General features: G+C 46.1%; 2 protein-coding genes across 4 annotated transcripts in view; both read left to right on the top strand.

Moving 5' to 3' along the window:
* Positions 1 to 277: 277 nt before the first annotated feature.
* LOC131192502 (zinc finger protein 572-like) lies at positions 278 to 5,764 on the top strand. The gene is made up of 2 exons (XM_058171697.1): positions 278 to 1,113; positions 2,529 to 5,764. The coding sequence occupies exon 2, from the start codon at positions 3,067 to 3,069 to the stop codon at positions 4,108 to 4,110; it is 1,044 nt and encodes a 347-aa protein (XP_058027680.1). The 5' UTR covers positions 278 to 1,113; positions 2,529 to 3,066; the 3' UTR covers positions 4,111 to 5,764.
* Positions 5,765 to 11,642: 5,878 nt separating this feature from the next.
* Positions 11,643 to 25,323, top strand: part of LOC131192500 (zinc finger and SCAN domain-containing protein 2-like) — a 30,191-nt gene continuing 16,510 nt past the window's right edge. The window contains exons 1-2 of one of the 3 annotated variants that reach the window (XM_058171693.1): positions 11,643 to 11,769; positions 12,464 to 14,176. In XM_058171693.1, the coding sequence (XP_058027676.1) occupies positions 12,955 to 14,169 (1,215 nt within the window). In that variant the 5' untranslated portion in view covers positions 11,643 to 11,769; positions 12,464 to 12,954 and the 3' untranslated portion in view covers positions 14,170 to 14,176. Of the gene's footprint in view, positions 11,770 to 12,463; positions 24,214 to 25,323 lie in introns of those variants that run through there. The other 2 variants (XM_058171694.1, XM_058171690.1) reach the window with 2 other exon arrangements.

A 25,323-nucleotide genomic window follows, 5' to 3' on the forward strand; every position in this document is an offset into this window, starting at 1 on the left:
CTATCTATCTATCACAACATTATATATAAGCATAAGCATGAAATAACTATACGATATATAAACATATATATAATCATAAGTATGTAATAACTATATGAAATTGGATACAATCAAAGGGAACATTAGGACAGGAACGGTAGGCACGTTGGTGCTATTATGCACGCCCCTTACAGACCTCTTAGGAATGGGGTGAGGTCAATAGTAGATAGTTTTTGGTTAAAGCTTTGGGGAAGAGACCACAGAGTCTGGTAGTGCATTCCAGGCATTAACAACTCTGCTTCTGAAGTCATATTTTTTTCAATCAAGATTGGAGCGGTTCACATTAAGCTTAAATCTATTGTGTGCTCGTGTATTGTTGTGATTGAAGCTGAAGTAGTCTTCAACAGGAAGGACGTTGTAACAGACGGTTCTATGAGTTAAGCTCAGGTCGTGTGGAAGGCAGCGGAGTAAGTAGCCTAAGTAGACTTCAACCTCCATTCTTCAAACTTCCCTCAGTTTGCAAAAGTAGGTTTTGAGGAGTTATCCTTGCTCCCCCGGACGAATAACTTCCTGGAATAGAATTCACCGATCCACAAATGATGTTATTGATTGTGTGCACAATCGTTCCCCGTCTCCCCTGCGAATGTTGGTTTAATTTCTCATTTCCTGCAAACAAAGCCGCTAGGTCAATTGTAGGAGCTATGAGTGCATCCCTGAGAGAACAACCCGAAAGAACAGGTTAGGGATCCATCCAAAGTGAAGCTATCGACGTGGCCGGTGCAGTTGAAAAACCACTTCACGGCGCATATCGCAATCGATCAAAAATCTTGCAAACGAGAGTGTTTTTCAAGCCTTGTTCCGCTAGAGGGCGCTCCATGCAATGAGTAACACCCGGCGACTAGAAAGCGGGTCAATACAGTAGAGCGGCATCGATGGTGGCTGAGTACCCGCGTCCAACGGGACGGGAAGCGACGGAGCCGAAAGGTGTTGAAGCAATAGAGTACTGGATTGCTAGAGAGAGGACGTGGAAGAAAGGAGGAGAACACAGGAATCTCCTTTTCCGGCTGACCCATCGGAGGACTGTAGTGTGGAGGGCGCCTCTCGTGCTCTTCCCAGGACTTCAGCAGCTGAAAGGTGAGTTGAGGCAAGTCGGAGGAGAAGCCGGGAGCAAGCAGGGCTGCTTGGTTTCCTCCACAGTGTAGAAATAGAGAAGAAACCAGGCTGAAACCTGTCAGCTGTTGCAACATGTTCCTTCCCTCCCCAAATTTTGCTCCAGTGGTGCTTGTTGGGTTCTCCTGCTTGGATGGGTGGCCTGTAATATACACCTATGATAGTGGAGATGAGCACTGTGGCTTAGAGTCAGACACAAGGAAATTTTTAGACTTAGACTAACTTTATTATCACTTTGAAGGTAGATTAATCTGCACACATTAAAATGAAATTTTGTTGCATACAGCTCTCAAAGGGTCGCAGCCTCCAATATACACTACAGAAACATGACAAATAAATAAATATGTATGTACCCACATATATTATACAACACAGAGAACCAACACAGTTACTGTTAGTTCGGATGTATACATGTCCATGGGGAGAAAAACGAATCCTGCGAGTTTACCAGATGGATGGCATAGGGAGCAAAGCTGTTATAGAATCTGGAAGTCCTGCTAGAAATGCTTCGAAACCTCCTCCCTGAGGGGAGCAACAGAAACAGACCGTGAGGTGGGTGTGTGGCAGTGGTGGGTTTCAAATATTTTTACTACCAGTTCTGTGGGCGTGGCTTGGTTTGGTGGGCGTGGCATGGTGGGCGTGGCAGGGGAAGGATACTGTAAAATCTCCATTCCCTCCCCAATCCAGAGGAAGGATACTGCAAAATCCCCATTTCCTCCTGATCAGCTGGGATTCAGAAGGCAGAGAATAGAGGGGGGCAAGGCCAGTCAGAATTTTTACTACCGGTTCTCTGAACTGCTCAAAATTTCCGCTACCGGTTCTCCAGAACTGGGTCAGAACCTGCTGAAACCCACCTCTGGTGTGTGGGGTCCCTAACAGTGCTTTGAGCTCTAAGCACATAGTGCTTATAAGCAGCATCCTGAATAACAGGAAGCGAGCTTCCTATAATCTTCTCTGCTGTCCTTACCACTCTCTGAATGGACTTTCTATCTGAGGCACTGCTGCCACCAAACCAAAGAGTGATGCAGTTTGTTAAAACACTCTCAATTGTGCCTCTGTAAAAAGTGGCTATGGCAAATCTGTATAATCTGTCCTCAGCATTTTCTGATATATTTGAAAATAACAGTTTGCAATGCTAACAGTTTGTGATTTTCTGAAATCCAGAAGAGAATTTAAAGTTTGTGTAAATATTTGATCTCTTGGATCTCGCTAGTCTTCTATGGGTCAAATGAATCATAGTTAATGTTAGAGGTTAAAGTAGCATTTGGGCATGTTTGCTTTTTCATTAGAATGCATGCTTTTCTCTCTCACTGTTTTCACATGTTCTGCAGTGACTTTATAAACAACCATTAAACTGAGAGTTTATGTCCATTTTATAGACAAAGAGGATGCCAGGAAGAGAATTCCAGACAAGTGAGAGTCCAAACCAGCATTAAAAAAGAAGGCAAATGAAGCCAACAATGAAAGACTTTTCAGCCTCCTCCAGAAAACTAAAAAAAATTCTTCATCAGAAGGTGACAGGCAAAAGAGAGAATAACAGGAAGAGAATTTTGAGCTGGAAAAATCTGTGAATGTAGAATTCACTGCAGAAAAAGGTCAAGGGGGATAATTCAGAAAAATGGAAATAATCTGGAAATCATTGGGGAGGAAGAGGTCACTTGTATATTGGACAGGCAGTCATGCAAGCCTTGCCCTGTGAAGAAAGCACAGCTTGAATGAAAGCAACATCCAAGAAGGGATTCAAAATATTTTTGACTTTGAGAATCCAAAAATATCAATTTATGGGAAATGCAGAGATTGCAGACCACCCCTGATTATACATGAAGGGAACCACACTGAAGGAAAGCCACCCTCTGTCCTTAATATGGAACAAGCTTTAGGAAGCATGCTACCCTAGTGATACAAAAAAGGCCTGAAATGGGGGAGAAATCATTTGCTTGTTCTGATTGTGGGAAAACTTTCAGTCGGAATTCTCACCTGGTGACACACCAGAGGACACACACAGGAGAAAAACCCTTCGAGTGTCCAGATTGTGGGAAAAGCTTCAGTCAGAATTCCCACTTGGTGACACACCAGAGGACTCAGACAAGGGAGAAAGTGTATGAGTGTCCAGATTGTGGGAAAGATTTCAGTCACAATTCCAACCTGGTGATACATCAGAGGACTCACACAGGGGAGAAACCCTATGAGTGTCCATATTGTGGGAAAGCTTTTAGTCATAATTCCAACCTAGTGAAACACCTGAGGACTCACACAGGGGAGAAACCGTATGAGTGTCCGGATTGTGGGAAAGGTTTCAGTCAGAATTCTCATCTTGTTAAACACCTGAGGACTCACACTCGGGAGAAAAGGTACAAGTGTCCAGATTGTGGGAAATGTTTCTTCTGTAATTCCAACCTGATGATGCACCAGAGGACTCATGCAGGAGAGAAACCCTATGACTGTCCAGATTGCGGGAAAGGTTTCAGTCAGAATTCCAGACTTGTTAAACACCTGAGGATTCACACTCGGGAGAAACGGTACAAGTGTCCAGATTGTGTGAAAAGTTTCACTCATAATTGTGACTTTGTGAAACACCTGAAGACTCACAGAGGAGAGAAACCCTTTGAATGCCCTGATTGTGGGAAAACTTTCAGTCATAATTCCAAGCTTGTGAAACACCAGAGGACTCACACAGGGGAGAAACCGTATAAGTGTCTGGATTGTGGAAAATGTTTCAGTTGGTATTCTGGCCTAGTGATACACCAGAGGACTCACACAGGGGAAAAACCTTTTGAATGTCCTGACTGTGGGAAAGGTTTCAGTACTAGAACTAATCTTATAAATCATGTAGGTTTACACACAGGGGAGAAACCTTTCAAATGCCCAGAGTGTGGAAAGTGCTTCACACATTATTCCTCTCTTACTGCACACAAGAAAATCCATATGAAGCACAAGGTGATGACTGTAGGGAAGGCTTGAATTCCATTTCTGAGTTGCCTTTAGAAGTGTGGCTGGGAAATTAATATTTAATCTCTGACCTTTTTGTGTTTAGCGAGCATGTCTCAGTATTAGGCATGAGGGAAGAGAGAAAAGGAATGAAATGGAAAAGGTTAGCTTGATCAAGGTTAACTACTTGTGTGTGGCTATCGGGAAAAGGCAGGGGATATTCCCTTTTGCAAAAATAGTGTCAAGGTAAAGATTCCCCCGCACATGTGTGCTAGTTGTTTCCGGCTCTAGGGGCAGTGCTCATCTCTGTTTCTAAGCTGAGGAGTCAGTGCTGCCCGAAGACGTCTCTGTGGTCATGTGGCCGGCATGACTAAACACCAAAGGCGTATGGAATGCTGTTACCTTCCCATCAAAGTGGTCCCTAATTTTCTACTTGCATTTTTTACGTGCTTTCGAACTGCTAGGTTGGCAGAAGCTTGGGAAAAGTAACCGGAGCGCACTCCGTTATGTGGTGTTAGGGATTCGAACCGCTGAACTGCCGACCTTCTGATTGACAAGCTCAGCGTCTTAGCCACTGAGCCACTGCGCCCCATGTTAAAAATACCAGAATTGCTGTCAAAAGGCTTTTCAGAATTTTTTTTTTTTTTGCATACTGAATAAGTGAGGTCATAGAAAAGCAACATACAGATTTTAAGAAACTCGCAGAAGCTTAAATATATATATATATATTATATATATATATATTAGAAGATAGGAGCACACTAATTTACTTAGTGATTGTAGCTTCCCAAATACGAGATGATGGGAGCAGAGAGTTCATCTTTTCCTAACGTTTTCAGAAATTCAGGGGAAGATGAATCCCTGTCCAGATTGTGAAGAGCCGAGCAAGAACAGTGACCCACAGAATGGAGAACATATGAGGGAGGTTTGGGGCAGTGACAAGCGTACAAAAATGTCACATGTAAAGGTACTTGGCCATGGTATTCAAATGATGTTGGAATATGGTAGAGAAAAATGGCAGTCCAGTTTTCTACCAATTCCTGCTGTGATCTCCTTTGCTTGGAGGTGCCTCTTGTTATTCTTTGAATGCTGATGGGTGATAGCAGTGGAAGTTGCCAGTTTTTTTCCTGAATTTAGAAGACACCAAAGAATTCAAGGGTTCTCTGTATCAGTAACACAGCTCAGGTTATAATACAATGTGCCTGTGAACCTGAACCCACAGAAACAACAAAGCACATGCTTCTCCAGGGGCTTTATTAGACAGAAATTAGTATCGGGTTCATATCTCTAATACTGTATAAATACTCAGGCTGCACAGGACAATTCTACAGCTCCTTGCTGCTTTCAGAAAGTCGCTCTGGTACAAAATACAGTGTAATGTTGCCAGGTTCTGCAGAGTAGCACTTAAAAACTGGGCAGATGATGGATGACCTGTGCCATATAGTAGTCTTAAGGATCATCATACTGTGTTCACTGTGGAGTGATAGATTTAATCTGCCATGTGCTAAACTTTATGCACTCTACAGGAATTTCATGCTCCTCTCCGTGCTCTTAGTTCCATTTAGGCCTCTTGTTTTTATATATACTATGTCATTTATGTCTATTGCTTTTTTGTATAATTACTATTTTTACCCTATGGTTACTTTCTCTCCTTTTTAACTGAATATACCTCACATTCATTATGTTGGTCTTTAACTATAATAAACTTTTTAAATTTTAAAATAATCCAGTTATATTTAATTTTTGTCCTATTTAATTCTCTGCTGTTATTTTTGGGCACATCTGTTGTCACATTTTTATGGTTTAGGCACTAAAAATGTTTGAAATGGCTCAAAAGCTTCTGGATCTTTGAGAGGACTATTCCATAATACGGACTACGATATTCTGAGTTCTTTGTAGAACAAAATGGAATATTAGCACAGAGAGAATGGAAGGGGAAAAGTTGGAAGAGTTTCATGGCTCCATTGCAAAGAGTATGTTTCTTTTTATTCATTCTGCGAAAATAGTCATTGGATGTCATTCCACGTAGACAAACTGAAAGAGATAGGAAGGGAATTGTGGAATTCCCAACAAGTAACACCCTTATAGAATAACAAGTAACTTAATGAAATCCCAGAAAACCTATGAACACCATATATAATTAACTCAAAAAATCAAGCAAAATTCAGCAACAGGCAATGTCATAGCCAGGGCCAAGCCAGAAGCCAGTGTTCTACAGTTGGAGAAAGACTCCCATTAATTCAGAAGAAAAGTTTGAAGCTCAGACAAGAAAAGATCCATTATCTAGATCAGAGGTCTCCAACTTTGGCAACTTTAAGACTTGTGGACTTCAACTGCCAGAGTTCCTCAGCCAGCAAAGCTTCAGCTCTGAGAGTTGAAGTCCACAAGTCTTAAAGTTGCCAAGGTTGGAGACCCCTGATCTAGAGAATAATGGGGAGTCAGTTACAAAGATTGCAAAGATCCAGTTTGACTTAATAGTTAAAGTTCCAGGGTACAGACCAGTGGTGGGATTCAAGTAATTTAACAACCGGTTCTCTGCCCTAATGATTTCTTCAACAACCAGTTTGCCAAACTGATCAGAAAGTTAACAACTGGTTCTCCTGAAGTCATGCGAAGTGGCTGAATCCCACAACTGGTACAGACTACAGGTGCTCAGTTTAAGTCCCGCATTAGGCACACACACAGCCATCTGGGCATCCCTAGCCAGTCCCTCTCGAGCCTAGGAAGCAGGAAAGGAGGAAACCACTTCTGAAAAGCCTTGCAGAGAAAGCAGTCCAGCCAATCCCCAGGTTTCAAGTCTGACTTGACAGCACCTAAAAAGAACATTGGGTATAAAAATCAAAGACTGCAAAGAAGTTCCAGTTCAGTTAAAAAGGAAGAAACAGCTGCGATCACACATTGCTCCCAGAAGCACGAAGCTGAAGCCTGAAGATGACGAATGAGACTTCGTTGAAACGTCGCCAAGACACTTCCAATTTTACGTGGGAGAAAACCCGAATAACCAAAGATCTACATATATATATATATATATATATATATATATATATATATATATATAAATATATATATATATATATATATATATATATACATATACATATACATATATACATATATACACACACACACACACACACACACACACACACACATACACATATACACACAGTTCTACAGAGGAATTATTGCATCTGTCATCTGTACCTCTATAACTGTCTGGTTTGGTTCTGCAACCCAACAAGAAAGACACACACTTCAGAGGATAATTAGAACTGCAGAAAAAACAATTGTTACCAACCTGCCTTCCATTGAGGACCTATATACTGCACAAGTCAAAAAGAGGGCTGTGAAAATATTTACAGACCCCTCACATCCTGGACATAAACTGTTTCAACTCCTACCCTCAAAACGACGCTATAGGGCACTGCACACCAGAACAACTAGACACAAGAACAGTTTCTTCCCGAATGCCATCACTCTGCTAAACAAATAATTCCCTCAACACTGTCAAACTAGTTACTAAGTCTGCATTAATATTAATCTTCTCATCGTTCCTATCACCCATCTCCTCCCACTGTCACCTTGTTGCTGGTATCCTTAAGATTAATATTGTTTCCCTATGACTATCATAAAGTGTTGTACCTTATGATTCTTGACGAATATCTTTTCTTTTATGTACTCAGAGAGCATATGCATCAAAACAAATTCCTTGTGTGTCCAATCACACTTGGCCAATAAAAAAATTCTATTCTCTTCTATTTTTTTTTATTTTATCACAACAGTGTACACAAGCATCAATAGAATAGAATAGAATAGAATAGAATAGAATTTTTATTGGCCAAGTGTGATTGGACACACAAGGAATTTGTCTTGGTGCATATGCTCTCAGTGTACATAAAAAAAAATTAAAAAAAATTAAAAAAAAGATACGTTCATCAAGGTACAACATTTACAACACAATTGATGGTCAGTATGTCAATATAAATCATAAGGATTTATAACATAAATCCAACATAAAACATAATACAACATAAAACAACAACACTTGAGGGATTTAATCATCGAACCTTTGTCATGGTCAGATCACTCTCTCCTTCGCCTGGACTTTCCGACCGCTACTCAATACCGCAGGGAGACGGAGCCAATACGTTGGTTCCGTCCCAGGCGCCTGATGGACCCGGAGAGGTTCCAGATGGAGCTTGGGCCGTTCCCTGAGGGTCTGGCTCACGGCACGGCTGAGGAACTAGTCGCGGCTTGGGAACGGGCTGCGGCGGGGGCTTTAGACCGTGTCGTGCCTTTACGGCCTCTGACCCGGCGTAGGTCCCAACCAGCTCCCTGGTTTTCCGAGGAGCTGAGGGGGATGAAACGCCGGAGAAGACACCTAGAGAGTTCCTGGAGGTCCAGTCATTCGGAGGCTGATCGGACACTAGTTAGGTCCTATACTAGGACCTACCTAGTGGCAATGAGAGAAGCGAGACGTTGCTACGTCTCCTCCCTCATTGCATCGGCAGATAACCACCCGGGCGCCCTGTTTCGGGTGACTCGCTCTCTCCTTCAACAGAGGGAGCGGGATGACCCGTTACAGGGACGTGCTGAGGAGTTTAGCGGTTATCTATACGATAAAATCGTTCAGCTTCGGGATGGTCTGGACCAAAATTGGGTGGATCCAGGTGAGGTGTCAGAGAGCGGTCTTGTTGAGATTATTTGGGATGAGTTTGACCCTGTGGCTCCCGAGGACATGGACAGGTTGCTGGGTAGGTTGAACGCCACCACATGTTTACTGGACCCGTGCCCCTCCTGGTTGGTACTGGCCACGCAGGAGGTGACACGAGGCTGGCTCCAGGGGATTACGAATGCTTCTTTGCTGGAGGGGGTCTTTCCGGCCGCCTTGAAAGAGGCGGTGGTGAGACCTCTCCTCAAGAAGCCTTCTCTGGACCCAGCTGTTTTAGGTAATTATCGTCCGGTCTCCAACCTTTGCTTTGCGGCGAAGGTTGTAGAGAGTATGGTAGCATGTCAATTACCCTGGTACCTGGATGAAACCGTCTATCTAGACCCGTTCCAGTCCGGTTTCCGGCCCGGATACAGCACTGAGACGGCTTTGGTCGCGTTGGTGGATGATCTCTGGAGGGCCAGGGATAGGGGTTATTCCTTTGCCTTGGTCCTATTAGACCTCTCAGCGGCTTTTGATACCATCGACCATGGTATCTTGCTGCACCAGTTGGAGGGATTGGGGGTGGGAGGCACCGTTTATTGGTGGTTCTCCTCCTATCTCTCCGATCGGTCGCAGACGGTGTTGACAGGAGGGCAGAGGTTGGCCCCGAGGCGCCTCACTTGTGGGGTGCTGCAGGGGTCGATTCTCTCGCCCCTCCTGTTCAACATCTATATGAAGCCGCTGGGTGAGATCATCAGTGGCTTCGGTGTGAGGTACCAGCTGTACGCTGATGACACTCAGCTGTACTTTTCCACACCGGGCCACCCCAACGAAGCTATCGAAGTGCTGTCCCGGTGCCTGGAAGCCGTACGGGTCTGGATGGGGAGAAACAGGCTCAAGCTCAATCCCTCCAAGACGGAGTGGCTGTGGATGCCAGCATCCTGGTACAGCCAGCTGCAGCCGCGGCTGACTGTTGGGGACAAGTCATTGGCCCCAATGAAGAGAGTCTGCAACTTGGGCGTCCTCCTGGATGGTCGGCTGTCTTTTGAAGACCACTTGACGGCCGTCGCCAGGAGAGCTTTCTACCAGGTTCGCCTGGTTCGCCAGTTGCGCCCCTTTCTAGACCGGGATGCCCTATGCACGGTCACTCACGCTCTCGTGACATCTCGTCTGGATTACTGCAATGCTCTCTACATGGGACTCCCCTTGAAGAGCACCCGGAGACTCCAGTTAGTTCAGAATGCGGCTGCGCGGGTGATAGAGGGAGCCCCTCGTGGCTCCCATGTGACACCTCTCCTGCGCAGACTGCACTGGCTACCTGTGGTCTTCCGGGTGCGCTTCAAGGTTTTGGTAATTATCTTCAAAGCGCTCCATGGCATAGGGCCGGGTTACTTACGGGACCGTCTGCTGCCAACGATTGCCTCTCACCGACCTGTGCGCTCTCACAGGGAGGGACTCCTCAGGGTGCCGTCGGCCAGGCAGTGCCGACTGGCGACACCCAGGGGAAGGGCCTTTTCTGTGGGGGCTCCCACCCTCTGGAACGAACTTCCCCCGGGACTTCGCCAACTTCCCGACCTTCGAACCTTCCGCCGCGAGCTTAAGACACATCTATTTATATGTGCAGGACTGGACTAGATTTTTAAATTTTGAATTTGGTTTTTAATGGGGTTTTAGTATTTGTATTTCTATTTTAAATATTCAGCCTTATCTAATAAGTTTTTTAATTGTGGTTTTATTCTGTATTTATATGTATTTTTATTTGGCTGTAAACCACCCTGAGTCCCTAGGGAGATAGGGCGGTATAAAAATGCGAATAAATAAATAAATAAATAAATAAATAAATAAATAAATAAATAAATAAACAAACACATCACACAAGCATATATTTGAGCAAAAGTATGCAAAACTATATCAATCGGATACAATGAAAGGAAACAATAGGACAGGAACGGTAGGCACTTTTGTGCTCTTATGCACGCCACTCGCATCCTGGACATAAACTGTTTCAACTCCTATCCTCAAAACGACGTTATAGAGCACTGCACACCAGAACAGCTAGACACAAGAACAGTTTTTTCCCGAAGGCCATCACTCTGCTAAATAAATAATTCCATCAACACTGTCAGACTATTTACTGAATCTGCACTACTATTAATCGTTTCATAGTTTCCGTCACCAATCTCTTTCCATTTATGACTGTATGACTATAACTTGTGGCTGGCAATCCTTATGATTTATATTGATATATTGACCATCAATTGTGTTGTAAATGTTGTACCTTGATGAACGTATCTTTTCTTTTATGTACACTGAGAGCATATGCACCAAGACAAATTCCTTGTGTGTCCAATCACACTTGGCCAATAAAATTCTATTCTATTCTTATAGACCTCTTAGGAATGGGGTGAGGTCAATAGTAGACAGTTTTTGGTTAAAGCTTCATTCAGATTTAATTCAGATTCCTGCATGCAAGAGAGATTAGAGCCAAAAGCTGAACTGGGGTCTTCTGAATCTAGTAGTTAGGCCAGCAACAACATCGTTTCCCCCCCCCTCCCCATACCTCCCCGCCAAGCATGCTTTCCCTTGGTTTAATTCTTGCTAAAGGAGTAGGTATGAGTGCATCGATGTCGCGCATAGTAATCAAATAAAAAACTTCCAAACGACAGGAGCCTGTAATTCAGCCTTATGTCGCTAGATGGCGCGCGCTGTATTAAATGAGTAACACCCGGTGACTAGAAAGCGGGTCAATACAGTAGAACGGCATCGATGGTACCCACATCCAACGGGAGGGGGAGCGGCGGAGCCTAAAGGGTTAAAACAATGGAGTACTGGATTTCTAGAGAGGATGTGGAAGAGAGGAGGAATCTCCTCTTCCGGCTGACCCATCGGAGGACTGTGGCATGGAGGGCGCCTCCCAGGACTGCAGCAGCTGGAAGGTGAGTTGAGGACAGGTCGGAGGAGAGTCCAGGTGCAAGGAGGGCTGCTTAGTTTCCTCCACGATGCAGAACCAGAGAAGAAACCAGGAAAAAAAAACATGTCAGGTGCTGCTGCATGGTCCTTCCCTCCCCAAATTCTGTTCCAGTGGTGCTAGTCATCATGAAAGTGGTGCATGCAATTTTCTGCCAGTTGGGGGATTTATAAAAGTGTCCTTCAGTTTGAAGGATTGATTTTATCAGTTTAAAATTGATTTTATGGATGTGTTCTTTTCTTGGAAAGTGGGGCGTTTCATGCTCAAAAGCAGGGATTATATCTTGCAGATGCTTTGGGCGCCATTCATCATTTGAAGCCACTCATCTGTTGAAGCCGTCCCATTCTCTAAAATTAGACCCAAACGTTTAAGTGTATCCACTTCTCGGACATTTTGGAGGCTGAACTACACATGGACTTTTAGCAGACATATATTTGTAGGGGTATCTCTATTTGTCTCTATGTGCGTATCTATATAAACTAGCTTCCACATTTCCTGGTATATTTGAAAATAACCAATTTGTTATTGAAAAATTTTGATTTAACTGATGTCCAGAATTTAATGCTTGTCTGGATATTTGAACTTAGAACTCGCTAATCTTTTACGGTATATGTCAAATGAATCATAATTAAGGTTAGCAGTTAACTTAGCATTTGGCATATATTTTTTCCATTATAATGCATGTTTTTTCTTTCTTCTGCAGCCATTTTATAAAACTTTTATGTCAATCTAACCTTTTAAACTAACCTTTTATGTTAATCTTGTAGACCAGAAAGATGCTAGGAAGAGAATTCCGGACAAATGAGAATCCCAAACAGCATTAAAACCAAAGCAAATCCAGCCAGCAATGAAAGTGTTTTTCGCCGCCTCCAGAAAACTACAAAAGACCTCTACTTCTCCAGGAAGTAGACGGACAAAAGAGATGAAGAGAGTTTTAAGTTGGAAAAAAATGAATATGTAGGACTCAAGGAAATACTGCAAAAAAAGGTCAGGGGGGATTATTTTCAAATTCAGAAAAAGCATACATAATCTGGAAATCAGTGCAGGAGGAAGTGGTCAATTGATAGTCACATAGAATAGGCAGGCATTCAAGCTTCACTCTGTGAAGCAAGTAAGAATAGCTTGAATGAAAGCTCCATCCAAGAAGGGATCCAAAATATTTTTGATCTTGATAATCCAAATAATATCCTTGGTGGAAAACCGCCACAATATGCATATTTAGGGAAAAGCACAGATTGCAGAGCACAGCTGATAATGCATGAGAGGACACAAACTGAAGAAAAGCCCACCCACTGCCCTCAATGTGGCAAATAGCTTTAGGAAATGTGATACACAAAAGGATCACATGGAGGAGAAACCATACGGGTGTCTAGATTGTGGGAAAACTTTCATTCGGAATTCTCACCTGGTGATGCACCAGAGGACTCACACAGGGGAGAAACCTTATGAGTGTCCGGATTGTGGAAAAGGTTTTAGTCGGAATACCAACCTAACGATACATCAGAGGACTCATACAGGAGAGAAACCATACGAGTGTCCAGACTGTGGCAAATGTTTTAGTCAGAATTCCAATCTGGTGATACACCAGAGGATGCACACTGGAGAAAGACCCTATGAGTGTCCAGAATGTGGAAAAAGTTTCATTCAGAATTCCGACCTAGTGAAACATAAGAGGACTCACACAGGGGAGAAACCGTATGAGTGTCCTGATTGTGGGAAAGGTTTCAGTCGGAATTATGCGCTGGTATTACACCAGAGGACTCATACTGGGGAGAAACCATATGAGTGTCCTGATTGTGGGAAATGTTTCAGTCGGAATTCTGACCTCGTGACTCACCAAAGGACTCATACTGGGGAGAAACCTTATGATTGTCCGGATTGTGGGAAAAGTTTCAGTCGGAATTCCCACCTTGTGCTACACCAGAGGAGTCACACAGGAGAGAAACCATATGAGTGTCCTGATTGTGGAAAAAGCTTCAGTCGGAATTCTGGCCTGGTGATACACCAGAGAACTCATACTGGGGAGAAACTTTATGAGTGTCCAGATTGTGGGAAAAATTTTAATCGTAGGTCGCACCTGGTCATCCACCAGAGGACTCACACAGGAGAAAAACCGTTCGAGTGTCCCGAATGTGGGAAAACTTTCAGTCGGAATTATGAGCTGGTGATACATCAGAGGACTCACACAGGGGAGAAACCGTACGAATGTCCTGATTGTGGGAAATGTTTCAGTCAGAATTCCCATCTGGTAGTACACCATAGGACTCACACAGGGGAAAAACCGTATGAGTGCCCAGAATGTGGGAAAGATTTCAGTACTAGATCTAAACTTATAAATCATTTAGGTTTACATACAGGGGAGAAACCTTTCAGATGCCCAGAGTGTGGACGGTGTTTCACACATTATTCCTCCCTTAAGGCACACAAGAAAATCCACATGAGGCAGACAGTGATGAGTGTAGAAAAGCCCTGATTTTCATTTCTGATTTCCCATTGGAAATGCAAATTAACAATTTAATTTTTGATCTTATTCTCTTTAGTGAATCATATCTCAGTATTGGACATAAGGGAGGAGGAAAAAAATGAGCCGTGGTGGCACAGTGGTTAGAATGCAGTATTGCAGGCTAGTTCTGCTGACTGCCGGCTGCCTGCAATTTGGCAGTTTGAATCTCACCAGGCTCAAGGTTGACTCAGCCTTCCATCCTTCCCAGGTGGGTAAAATGAGGACCCAGATTGTTGGGGGCAATATGCCGATTCTGTAAACTGCTTAAGGAGGGCTGGAAAGCACTATATAAGTCTTAAGGGGGTGGTGAGCCGGCCTGTTTTTACTCCGGTCGTGCTGTTTTGGGCCCTTTCCCCCGGCTGCGAATTCGAACTGCAGCGGGGGGGGGGGAGTGGTGAATTGGAGCAGCAGCAGTTCTGGCGTTTTGGACAGCTTTTGCCACTTTTCCACCTTCTGCTTCTGCTTCGGTTGTTTCCATCATGTGGCTTTGGCCACGAAGGTTTCTTCGATTTACTCTTCTGCGGCCTTTATTCATCCTGGCGGCCTACTGTGGCCTGCTACGGCCTGTTACGGCCTCTACTCCCTTTTAGTCGTCCCTGTTTCCTCCGGTCCTTCGGCCCCTCGGGGGAGGCCTGGCCTTTCTGGGAGGCCTCCTGGAGGGTTTTGGAGAGACTTGGAGAGACCTGGTCTCTGGATCGTTCTGGACCCGGACATTTCAGGGGGTTGGCGGTGGAGATGGAGCGACCCCTGGCTGGCATGGCTGGACGAATTTGGAGTTGGTTGTCGGAGGACTGCCTGAGGCTGGCGGAGAGTAAGACAACTGGAGGTACCCTGGTCTGTTCCTGGCCTGTTCTTTTTCCTGACACTGTGATATCATCGACAGTTTCCTGGCCTTCTGTGATTCTTATGGCCATTTTTACCCCTTTGTGGGTTATCAGGAACTGAGGGGAGACTTGTCTGGGAGACAGCAATTTACATCGTTGATGGAAACGAAACACCAACCCCACCCTTTCTCTCATCTTGAGGACTTGGCTTTGGACTCTCTCATACTATTTTATCCTGGACTTAAGAGCTCATATTCATTGGACCGAATTAAGACCTTGGTCCGGATATTGTCCAGGAGATACCATCATGACTGACCATTTTGTATTATTAAAGGCCCGTCCTTAAATGAGAATTAATTTTATATTATCATTTTAGCCAATTTCGAGATGGAGCCATCGTTTCGCCGATTTTTATTATGCGGTATTCCTCAATTGAACTCTTGCGCCTGCGAGGTGCCCCCGCCTCGCAGGAATGGCCCCCTACATTATCGAAGGCCGGCCTCAATGACGGGTCTTGGGACCCACAGAGGTGGCATGCGCGTAAAAAGAACCTGTGGGGATTTTTAGATAGGAAATTTTTAAGGGGAGGGAGGGTAAGGGCGGGTGCTGGGGGTAGCCCGCCGAGGGAGGTGCCAGTCACTGCGCGTGCTCTCGGCGGGGCTTTAATAGGTCCGAAGGTTCTGGGGGAGGGTGATGTTCCTGATGATGAGGGTGGTTCCATCTGTTTGGTTAGTGGGAGAGGCAGATATGGCGGAAGTGAGGGGCCATATCGATTTTTGGGGGCGCGTGATTGCTGTTTAAAAGTGATCAAACGCCCCGGCTCCTCAGACTTTTCCCATTCCCCGGGCGGCCAGGATCCTCAGAGCTTGGGCCTCCGGTTGATGCTATGCAATGCACGGTCCGTGGTTAATAAAGCCCCCCTGCTTTGCGATCTTATGCAGGAGGGATCCGCGGACCTTATGGGCATTACGGAGACCTGGTTGGGCACAGAAGGGGGAACTCCCCTTGTCGAAATGTGCCCGCCGGGTTTCCGGGCATTCCATCAACCGAGGGCCCAAGGTAGGGGTGGAGGGGTGGCGGTTGTGATTAAGGAAAGTCTGGAACCGAGGGAGACCACTGTACCTCAGATAGCCGGTTGTGAATCCCTCTTTGTGAAATGGGGTCATAGGGTGCAGGTGGGCTTGTTGATCACGTACCTGGCTCCTTGCTACATGACTACAGCCCTGCCCGAGCTGCTGGAGGTGCTTGCCGGGGTGGTGGTGGAGACCCCCAGACTTATAGTCATGGGGGACTTTAACTTACCATCAACCGGCTTGTCATCAACGGCAGCTCAGGAGTTCATGGCCTCCATGACGGCCCTGGACCTGACACAATTAGTTGATGGCCCTACTCACATTGGGGGAGGCACACTGGATCTGATTGTTATCTCTGGACAGTGGTTAAATGATCTGGATTTAGGAGATTTAATTACCAAGCCATTGTCATGGTCAGATCATTTTCTCCTTCGTCTAGACTTTCGGACCGCCGCTCAACACCGCAGGGAGATGGGACCAATACGCTGGTTCCGTCCCAGGCGCCTGATAGACCCGGAGAGGTTCCTGATGGAGCTTGGGCCACTTCCTGAGGATCTGGCCCACGGCACGGCTGAGGAGTTAGTTGCGGCCTGGGAACGGGCCTTTGCGGCCTCTGACCTGGCGCAGATCTCAACCAGCCCCTTGGTTCTCTGAGGGGCTGAGGGAGATGAAACGCCGGAGAAGACGCCTAGAGAGTACCTGGAGATCCAGCCGTTCCGAGGCTGACCGGACACTAGTTAGGTCCTATACTAGGACTTACCTAATGGCACTGAGGGAAGCGAAGCGTTCTTACGTTTCCTCCCTCATTGCGTCGGCAGATAACCGCCCGGCGGCCCTGTTTCGGGTGACCCGCTCCCTCCTTCATCAGGAAGTGCGGGATGACCCCTTATAGGGCCGTGCCGAGGAGTTTAGTGGTTATCTATACGATAAAATCGTTCAGCTTTGGGACGGATTGGATCAACAGTGGGTAGATCCAGATGAGGGGCTGGAGACACGTGTTGTTGAGATTATTTGGGATGGATTTGACCCTGTGACTCCCGAAGACAGGGTGTTGGGGCGGTTGAATGCCACCACATGTTTATTGGACCCGTGCCCCTCCTGGTTGGTGCTGGCCACTCAGGAGGTGACACGAGGCTGGCTCCAGGGGATTATAAATGCTTCTTTGATGGAGGGTGTTTTCCCCGCCGCCTTGAAAGAGGCGGTGGTGAGGCCCCTCCTCAAGAAGCCCTCCCTGGACCCGGCTATTTTAGGAAACTATCGTCCTGTCTCCAACCTTCGCTTTGTAGCGAAGGTTGTTGAGAGTGTGGTGGCATGTCAATTACCCCAATACCTGGATGAATCTGTCTATCTAGACCCGTTCCAGTCCGGCTTCCGACCCGGGTACAGTACGGAGACGGCTTTGGTCGCGTTGGTGGATGATCTCTGGAGGGCCAGGGATAGGGGTTGTTCCTCTGCCCTGGTCCTATTAGATCTCTCAGCGGCTTTTGATACCATCGACCATGGTATCCTGCTGCACCGGTTAGGGAGTTTGGGAGTGGGAGGCACCGTTTATCGGTGGTTCTCCTCCTATCTCTCTGACCGGTCGCAGACGGTGTTGACAGGAGGGCAGAGATCGACCGCGAGGCCCCTCACATGTGGGGTGCCGCAGGGGTCGATTCTCTCGCCTCTCCTGTTCAACATCTATATGAAGCCGCTGGGTGAGATCATCAATGGCTTTGGGGTGAGGTACCAACTGTACGCTGATGACACGCAGCTGTACTTTTCCACCCCAGGCCATCCCAACAAAGCCATCGAAGTGCTGACCCGGTGTCTGGAAGCTGTACGGGTCTGGATGGGGAGAAACAGGCTCAAACTCAATCCCTCCAAGACGGAGTGGCTGTGGATGCCGGCACCCCGGTACAGTCAGCTGCAACCGCGGCTGACTGTTGGGGGCGAATCATTGGCCCCAGTGGAAAGGGTGCGCAACTTGGGCGTCCTCCTGGATGGACGGTTGTCTTTCGAAGATCATTTGACGACCGTCGCCAGGAGGGCTTTCTACCAGGTTCGCCTGGTTTGCCAGTTGCGCCCCTTCCTCGACCGGGATGCCTTATGCACGGTCACTCATGCTCTGGTTACCTCTCGTTTGGACTACTGTAATGCTCTCTACATGGGGCTCCCCTTGAAGAGTACCCGGAGGCTCCAGTTGGTTCAGAACACAGCTGCGCGGGTGATAGTGGGAGCCACACATTGCTCCCATGTAACACCTCTCCTGCGCAGTCTGCACTGGCTACCTGTGGTCTTTCGGGTGCACTTCAAGGTGTTGGTGACCACCTTTAAAGCGCTCCATGGCTTAGGGCCAGGGTACTTACGGGACCGCCTGCTGTTACCGAATACCTCCCACCGACCTGTACGCTCGCACAGAGAGGGACTCCTTAGGGTGCCGTCCGCCAAGCAATGTCGGCTGGCGGCCCCCAGGGGAGGGCCTTCTCTGTGGGTGCTCCCACCCTTTGGAACGAACTTCCCCCTGGACTTCGACAATTGCCGGACCTTCGGACTTTCCGCCGAGAGTTGAAGACCTATTTGTTTGTTCGCGCAGGACTGGCATAGGATTTTAATAGGATTTTAATTAGTTTTAACGTTTTAATATTTTATAAATTGGGGTTTTATTTTTAATTGTTTTAATTCGGCCATTTGTATAATAAGTTTTTAATCATGTTTTTATGTGTTGTTTTTTATTATGGCTGTAAACCGCCCTGAGTCCTTTGGGAGAAGGGCGGTATAAAAATTTAATAAATAAATAAATAAATAAATTAAGTGCTATTGCTATTTAAACTTCTGTTTTTATATATATTTCCTTTTTTATATCTTTTTGCTGTTTATAATAATCATTCTTATTCCTCAATTATTTTCTTTTTTTAAAAAAATGAAATGTATCCCACGAACCTAGTGCTGGTCTTTCACCGTAATAAAGATTTGACAATGTTATATATATGACAGTTCTTTTCCTAGTAGGTCATATTTCATATGACACCTTTGCAGAACGACATCCAACAACCAGGAGCAGGCCAGGTGTGCAGAGGAACCAAGAGGTTCATTTGTCCTGAGCCTCAAGCTCCAGGTGCTGTTTTAAAACTTTAAAATATTCAAATGATATTTTATTCTCCTTTTCCTTCTCTTTTTTTGGTTGAACCCATTATGAAGTTGCATATTTTTATGCTTAGGAGCAGAAAATGCTTGAAATAGGTCAACAGCCTCTGGATTTTCAAAAAGATCATTTCATTAATCAGACTCTTAATGGCTACAGTATTCTTCTGTCTTTGGGGAATAAAATAGGACATTGGCGCAGAAGGAATAGAAGAAGCTGGAAGAGTTCGTGGCTGGCTGGCTACTGCAAGAATTCATTGCACAGAGAGTGTTTATTGTGATTATCCTTCTGTGAAAGTTTTTGTTTGTTAGATGGTTCATAAATAACAACCTAAAATGCCAGAAGACAAGGAAGAAGGGCAACTGGTATGAATGGGCCAATAAGAAGACCAAAGCCATTGGCTGAAATGGGCGGCCATAGAAAACGAATAAATAAATAAAAGAACAATAATTTATGTTTCAGAATTAACTGCAGAGCACAAAAAGGAATAGAAATTGAATTCCATTCTGCAAAGATTCAGAGTAAGACACATTGAACCTGACATGAAGGGAATAATGGCATACTCAGCAAGTAGCCCCTATAACAGGGGTCAGCAACCTGCGGCTGTGGAGCCGCATGTGGCTCTTTCACCCCTCTGCTGTGGCTCCCTGTCACTCAAAATATGCGTCACAACCGCCAATGTGTGACACCCACCGGTCCGCAATTTATTGTGCACCATGGATAAATCCAAGAAAAGTTTCAGAAGAAACGTTTAATTCAACTACATATGCTAATTTTGTGACCGCACAAGAAATAGTCAGGCATGGGGTTTTGTGGCTCCCAGTGTTTTCTGTGGGAAACAGGTCCAAATGGCTCTTCGAGTATTTAAGGTTGCAGACCTCTGCCCTATACAATAAAAAAAGTAGATTGATTAGACCCCACAAAACCTACTAACCAGGGGTGAAATGCTCCCAGTTCGGACTGGATCGCCCGATCTGGTAGCAATGGTGGCGGGTGGTTCGGAGAACCGGTAGCAAAAATTCCTGCCCCCTCCTTTCCCCCGCATGCCCAGCTGAGCCGCGCAATCATCAGAGGTTTTTTTTTTACTTTTAAAAGCATTTTTCTTTGGCCGAAAAAATGCTTTTAAAAGTAAAAAAAAAGCCTCTGATGATCAGCTGGGATCGTCAGAACCCTTTCAAAGCATTTTTTCTACAACGTCTTTGGCTGAAGAGGCTTTTTTAAAAAAATGCTTTTAAAAGGCTCCTCTGGCGATCCCAGCTGAATTGCCTGATCATCAGAGGCTTTTAAAGTGCTTAAAAAAAAGTGCTTTTAAAAGAAAAAAAAAGCCACGTCCACAGAACCAGTAGTAACAAATTTTACATTTCACCCCTGCTACTAACCATATATAATATTAAAATCAAACAAAATTAAGCAACAGACAATCTAAAAGCCAGAGGGAACTCTTTTCCAGGACCAGACGAGAAGCCACCAGTCCCCAGTCTGAAACCACTCCATTTCCAATGATACAGAAACCCTGCCTTTACTTGTCCCTCTTTTATCAGGGTATAGTGTTTCTTATGCTTGTTCAAGACCCGTTTTTAGTACTGTAGAAGAATTTAAGCTGTACGGCAAACGGCCAGGAGCATGGCACGAGATGCCAGCCAGTGCAGAGAAGAGCAACAAGGATGATTAGGGGACTGGAGGCTAAAACGTGAAGAACAGTTGCAGGAACTGGGCATGGCTAGTCTATCAAAGAGGAAGATTAGGGGTGACATGATAGCAAGCTTCCAATATCTGGGGCAGTCATGAAGAAAGGTGTGGGGGATGTCAATCTATTCTCTAAGGCACTTGAAGGCAGGATAAAAAGTAACATTAGAAACCTGTAAGGGAGAGATCCAACCTACAACTAACTAGACATTTCCTGACAGTGGGAACAATCACTGGAACGGCCTATGGCACGCGTGCCGGAAGTGGCCCACAGAACCATCTCTCCAGGCATGCCAGTCATCGCCCGTTGCTCTTCTGGGTTGCAGCGTGCACATGCACACCGGCCAGCTGTCTTCGCATGTGCATGAGTGCCAGAAACCAGAAGACCAGGTGACCAGTGCAGATGCGCACGCCGGAAACCAGAAGCTCAGCTGGGGGGCGGGGGGAGTAGACAAGCAGTGTGTGTGTCGGAGAGGAGGTACCGTATTTTTTGGTCTATAAGACGCACTTCCCCCCCCCACCCAAAGTGGGTGAAAATGTCTGTACATCTTATAGAGTGAATGTTAATGAAGCCTCACCCACCCACCAGCCCCCACCCTTTGGCTTCTGCCTCCCAGCAATTTGCCTCCTTGCAGCAAACAGCAAACAACCTGGTCAGCTTCAAAACAGCCTGATTTAGCACAAGCAGCCTGATTGGCAGTTGGATCAGCCTTCCGCAATTTTGCCGATCAGCTGTTCCAGGCTGCGGGGATCACCTCCACCTATTGCCGACTTCGCGCACACCATTTTTGGCCTCCATGCATCCTATTTTTGGCCTGTTTCAGGCAGCTGGATCGCTGCTGCCGCCGCCGCCAATCACCACCAATCGGCGTTGCCATTCAGCGGTGATAGGCGGTGCCAGCGATCCCCGCCGCCTGGAGTGGGCCGAAAACAGGACGCAGAGGCCAAAAATGGGGTGCATGGAGGCTTAAAATGGGGCACACAAAGGTGGCAATAGGCGACAGTGGCAATGGGTAGCGACGGCGGCAATGGTGGGTCTTGATCCCCGCAGCCTGGAACAGCTGATTGGTGATATTCTGGGAGGCTGATCCAACCGCCAATCAGCTGCTTGTGCTAAATCGGGCTGTGCTGAAGCTGATCAGGCTGTTTGCTGTTTGCTGCAAGGAGCCAAACTGCTGGGAGATGGAGGCAGAGGCAAAAAAAATTTTCTTGTTTTCCTCCGCAAAAGCTAGGTGTGTTTTATGATCCTCAGCATCTTATAGTGCAAAAAATACCATAGTTAAGGAGGAGACAAGTCCTTAAGGAAAAAATGTTACCTGAATCAGATGTTACCTGAATCAGACAAAAGAAGTTGGGCCTGACCACATGGGCAACCCCTCCCCAAATCCCACCAAGAGCTACCCCTCTTGAGAATCAACAAAGCAAAGATTTTGGGGGAATAAAAGGGGTGACTCTTTCAATCATCTTTGGATCTCAGCTTGGTGTCTTCTGTCCACTGGCCAATGCCTGCCAGCCAGTGGGGAAATCCAATTTTTTTTACTACAAGTTCTGTGGGTGTGGCTTGGTGGACATGACCGGGGAAGGATCCTGCAAAATCCCCATTACCTCCCCACTCCGGGGGGGGGGGAAGGATCCTCCAAAATCTCCATTCCCATCCCACTCTGGGGCCAGTCAGAAGTGGTATTTGCTCAGTGGTGGGATTCAGCCAGTTTGTACCTATTCAGGAGAACTGGTTGTTAACTTTCTAAGCAGTTCGGAGAACCGGTTGTTGGAAGAAATCTTATTTTGCTTTTTTCCACTTTAAGTCCTGCATTAGGCACACACAGTCATATGGGCATCCTTAGCCAGTCCCTCTCGGCCCTAGGAAGCAGGAAAGGAGGAAACCAATTCTGAAACCCTTGCAGAGAAAGCAGTCCAGCCAATCCCCAGGTGCCAAGTCTGACTTGACAGCATCTAAAAAGAACATTGGGTCCAAAACTGTATAAAGCTCAAAGACCGCAAAGAAGTTCCACTTCAGTGTTAGGTCAGGCCAGGCATGAAGGAGCAGCTTCCAGGAGCAGCTGTGGATGGAATATTGAGATGCCAACTGAAAGGCAAAACGTTTGTCCATAAAGGGAGATAGGTGGGTAGAGCAGATTAAAATGAATCTCTTTCTTGGCCCTGGGTGCTGTCTAGGAAGTGCTTTCTATGTACGTTGGTGCTGTTTTCATTCTGATTCCTCCATGCCACAGATATTTGAGCAAAAAGCTGAACTGCACCTTCTGAGTCTAGTTGGGCTACCATCTCCATTCCTACCACATTAGCTCTGCATTAAAAATGACAGTGGTGGGTGCCTTTTTACTAAGGGCAGAGGGGCCTTCTTGAACCTAAAACACTCCTGTGCACTCCCACTGACTGTGGGGTACCTCTTACTCATCATCTCGCACCAGTGGTGGGTTGCCCCTGGTTCGGACCGGTTCTATAGAACCAGTAGTAAAACCGGTGGGAAGCTCCGCCCACTGACCCGAACAGCATAAAAAGTGATCTGCGCGCGGGCACGATGTGAACCGGTAGTAGAGGTAAGTAGAACCCACCCCTGTCTCGCACCCCACCCTGCCTCACCGTTCCTATTCTATCTTGCACCCTGCATACCAGGGGTGATATTCAGCAGGTTCTGACAGGTTCTGGAGAACCGGTAGCAGAAGTTTTGAGCAGTTCAGAGAACTGGCAAACACCACCTCTGGCTGGCCCCAGAGTGGGGAGGGAATGGGGATTTTGCAGTATCCTTCCCCTACCAAGACACCTACCAAGTCATGCCCACAGAACCGGTAGTAAAAAAAAATTGGATTTCACCACTGCACCCACCTACCCCAATTTCCAAAAACAAAGCCCCTGGGCCAGTTGTGGTAGCTGTGAGTGCATCCCTGAAGAACAGGTTAGCGATCGATCGACCCAAAGTGAAGCTATCTGTGTTGAAAACCACTTAGTGGCCCATACAGTAATCGATCAAAAATCTGGCAAACAACGAGCGATTTTCAGCCTTATGTCGCTAGAGGGCGCTCCATACAATGAGTAAAACCCCGTGACTAGAAAGCCGTATGTATTGCAGCGGCATTGATGGTTGATGAATACTGACATCCAACGGGAGGGGGAGCGAAGGAGCCGAAAGGTGTTGAAGCATAGAGTACTGGATTTCTAGAGAGGAGAAGAAGAGAGGAATCTCCTTTTCCGGATGACTCATCGGAGGACTGGGGCGTGCAGGGTGGCTCTCCTGGTCTTCCTAGGACGGCAGTAGCTGGAAGGTGAATTGAGGACAGGCGGAGGAGAGGTGGGTAGCAAGTAGGGCTGTTTGATTTTCTCCCCATTGTAGAAATAGAAAAGAAACCAGACTGAACCATGTCAGCTGTTACAACATGTTCCTTCCCTCCCCAAATTTTGTTCCAGTGGTGCTGGTCGCTTTAAAAGTAGTGCCTGCGATTTTCTGTTGGTTGGGAGATTTAAAAAAATCTCCTTCGATTTAGGGTTGACTTTTTGTGATTTTTATGATCTTGTTGTTTTCTTGGAAAACTGGGGAATTTTATGCACAAAACGGGATTGTATTTTGCAGATGCTTTGAGCACTTTTTTTTATTGGTTGAAGCCCCTTATTTATTGAAGCCCTCTCTTCCTCTAAAAATGAAAAGTTTGAGTGTAGCTTCTTCTGGGATGTTTGCGGCTAAAATAAACATGGACTTTTAACATGCTTACATTGGTAGGTGTGCCTATATTTGTGTGCATATCTGCATAGCTAGCCTCTGTATGTCCCGCTATATTTGAAAATAACTGGTGATTTGCTGAAGTCCACAAGAGAATTTAATGCTTGTGTGAATTAAAAATGCTGAACTTTCCAGCTAAAGCTGACCGCTGGGGTTTGAGACCAGAGCTCCATGCAACAGAGGGAGCTCCCATTACTTGCCCCAGCTCAGTGGTGGGTTGCCCCCGTTTGGACCGGTTCACAAGAACCAGTAGTAAAACCGGAGGGAGGCTCCGCCCACCAACCCGGACGTCGACTCGCGCAGAAGTGCGTGCGGTCCCATTGCAAAACGGTAGTAAGGGTAAGTAGAACCCATCCCTGCCCCAGCTTCTAGCAACCTAGTAGTTTGCAAGCATGCAAATACAAATTGATTAATAGGTACCACTCTGATGAGAAGGTAATAGAATTCTATGTGCCTTTGGTGTAGAGACATGCTAACCACATGACCACTGAAATTGTCTTTGGACAATGCTGGCTTCCTGGGCCAAGAAACAAAAGAACAGAATAGTAGAGTTGGAAGGGACCTTGATGATCTTCTAGTCCAACCCCCTGTTCAAGCAGGAGACCCTAGCCTATGCCATTCCAGACAAGTGGCTGTCCAGTCTCTTAAAAACCTCTAGTGATGGAGCACCCACAAGTTCTGAAA

This window comes from Ahaetulla prasina, chromosome 2, assembly GCF_028640845.1.
Source record: "Ahaetulla prasina isolate Xishuangbanna chromosome 2, ASM2864084v1, whole genome shotgun sequence".
NCBI lineage: Eukaryota > Metazoa > Chordata > Lepidosauria > Squamata > Colubridae > Ahaetulla > Ahaetulla prasina.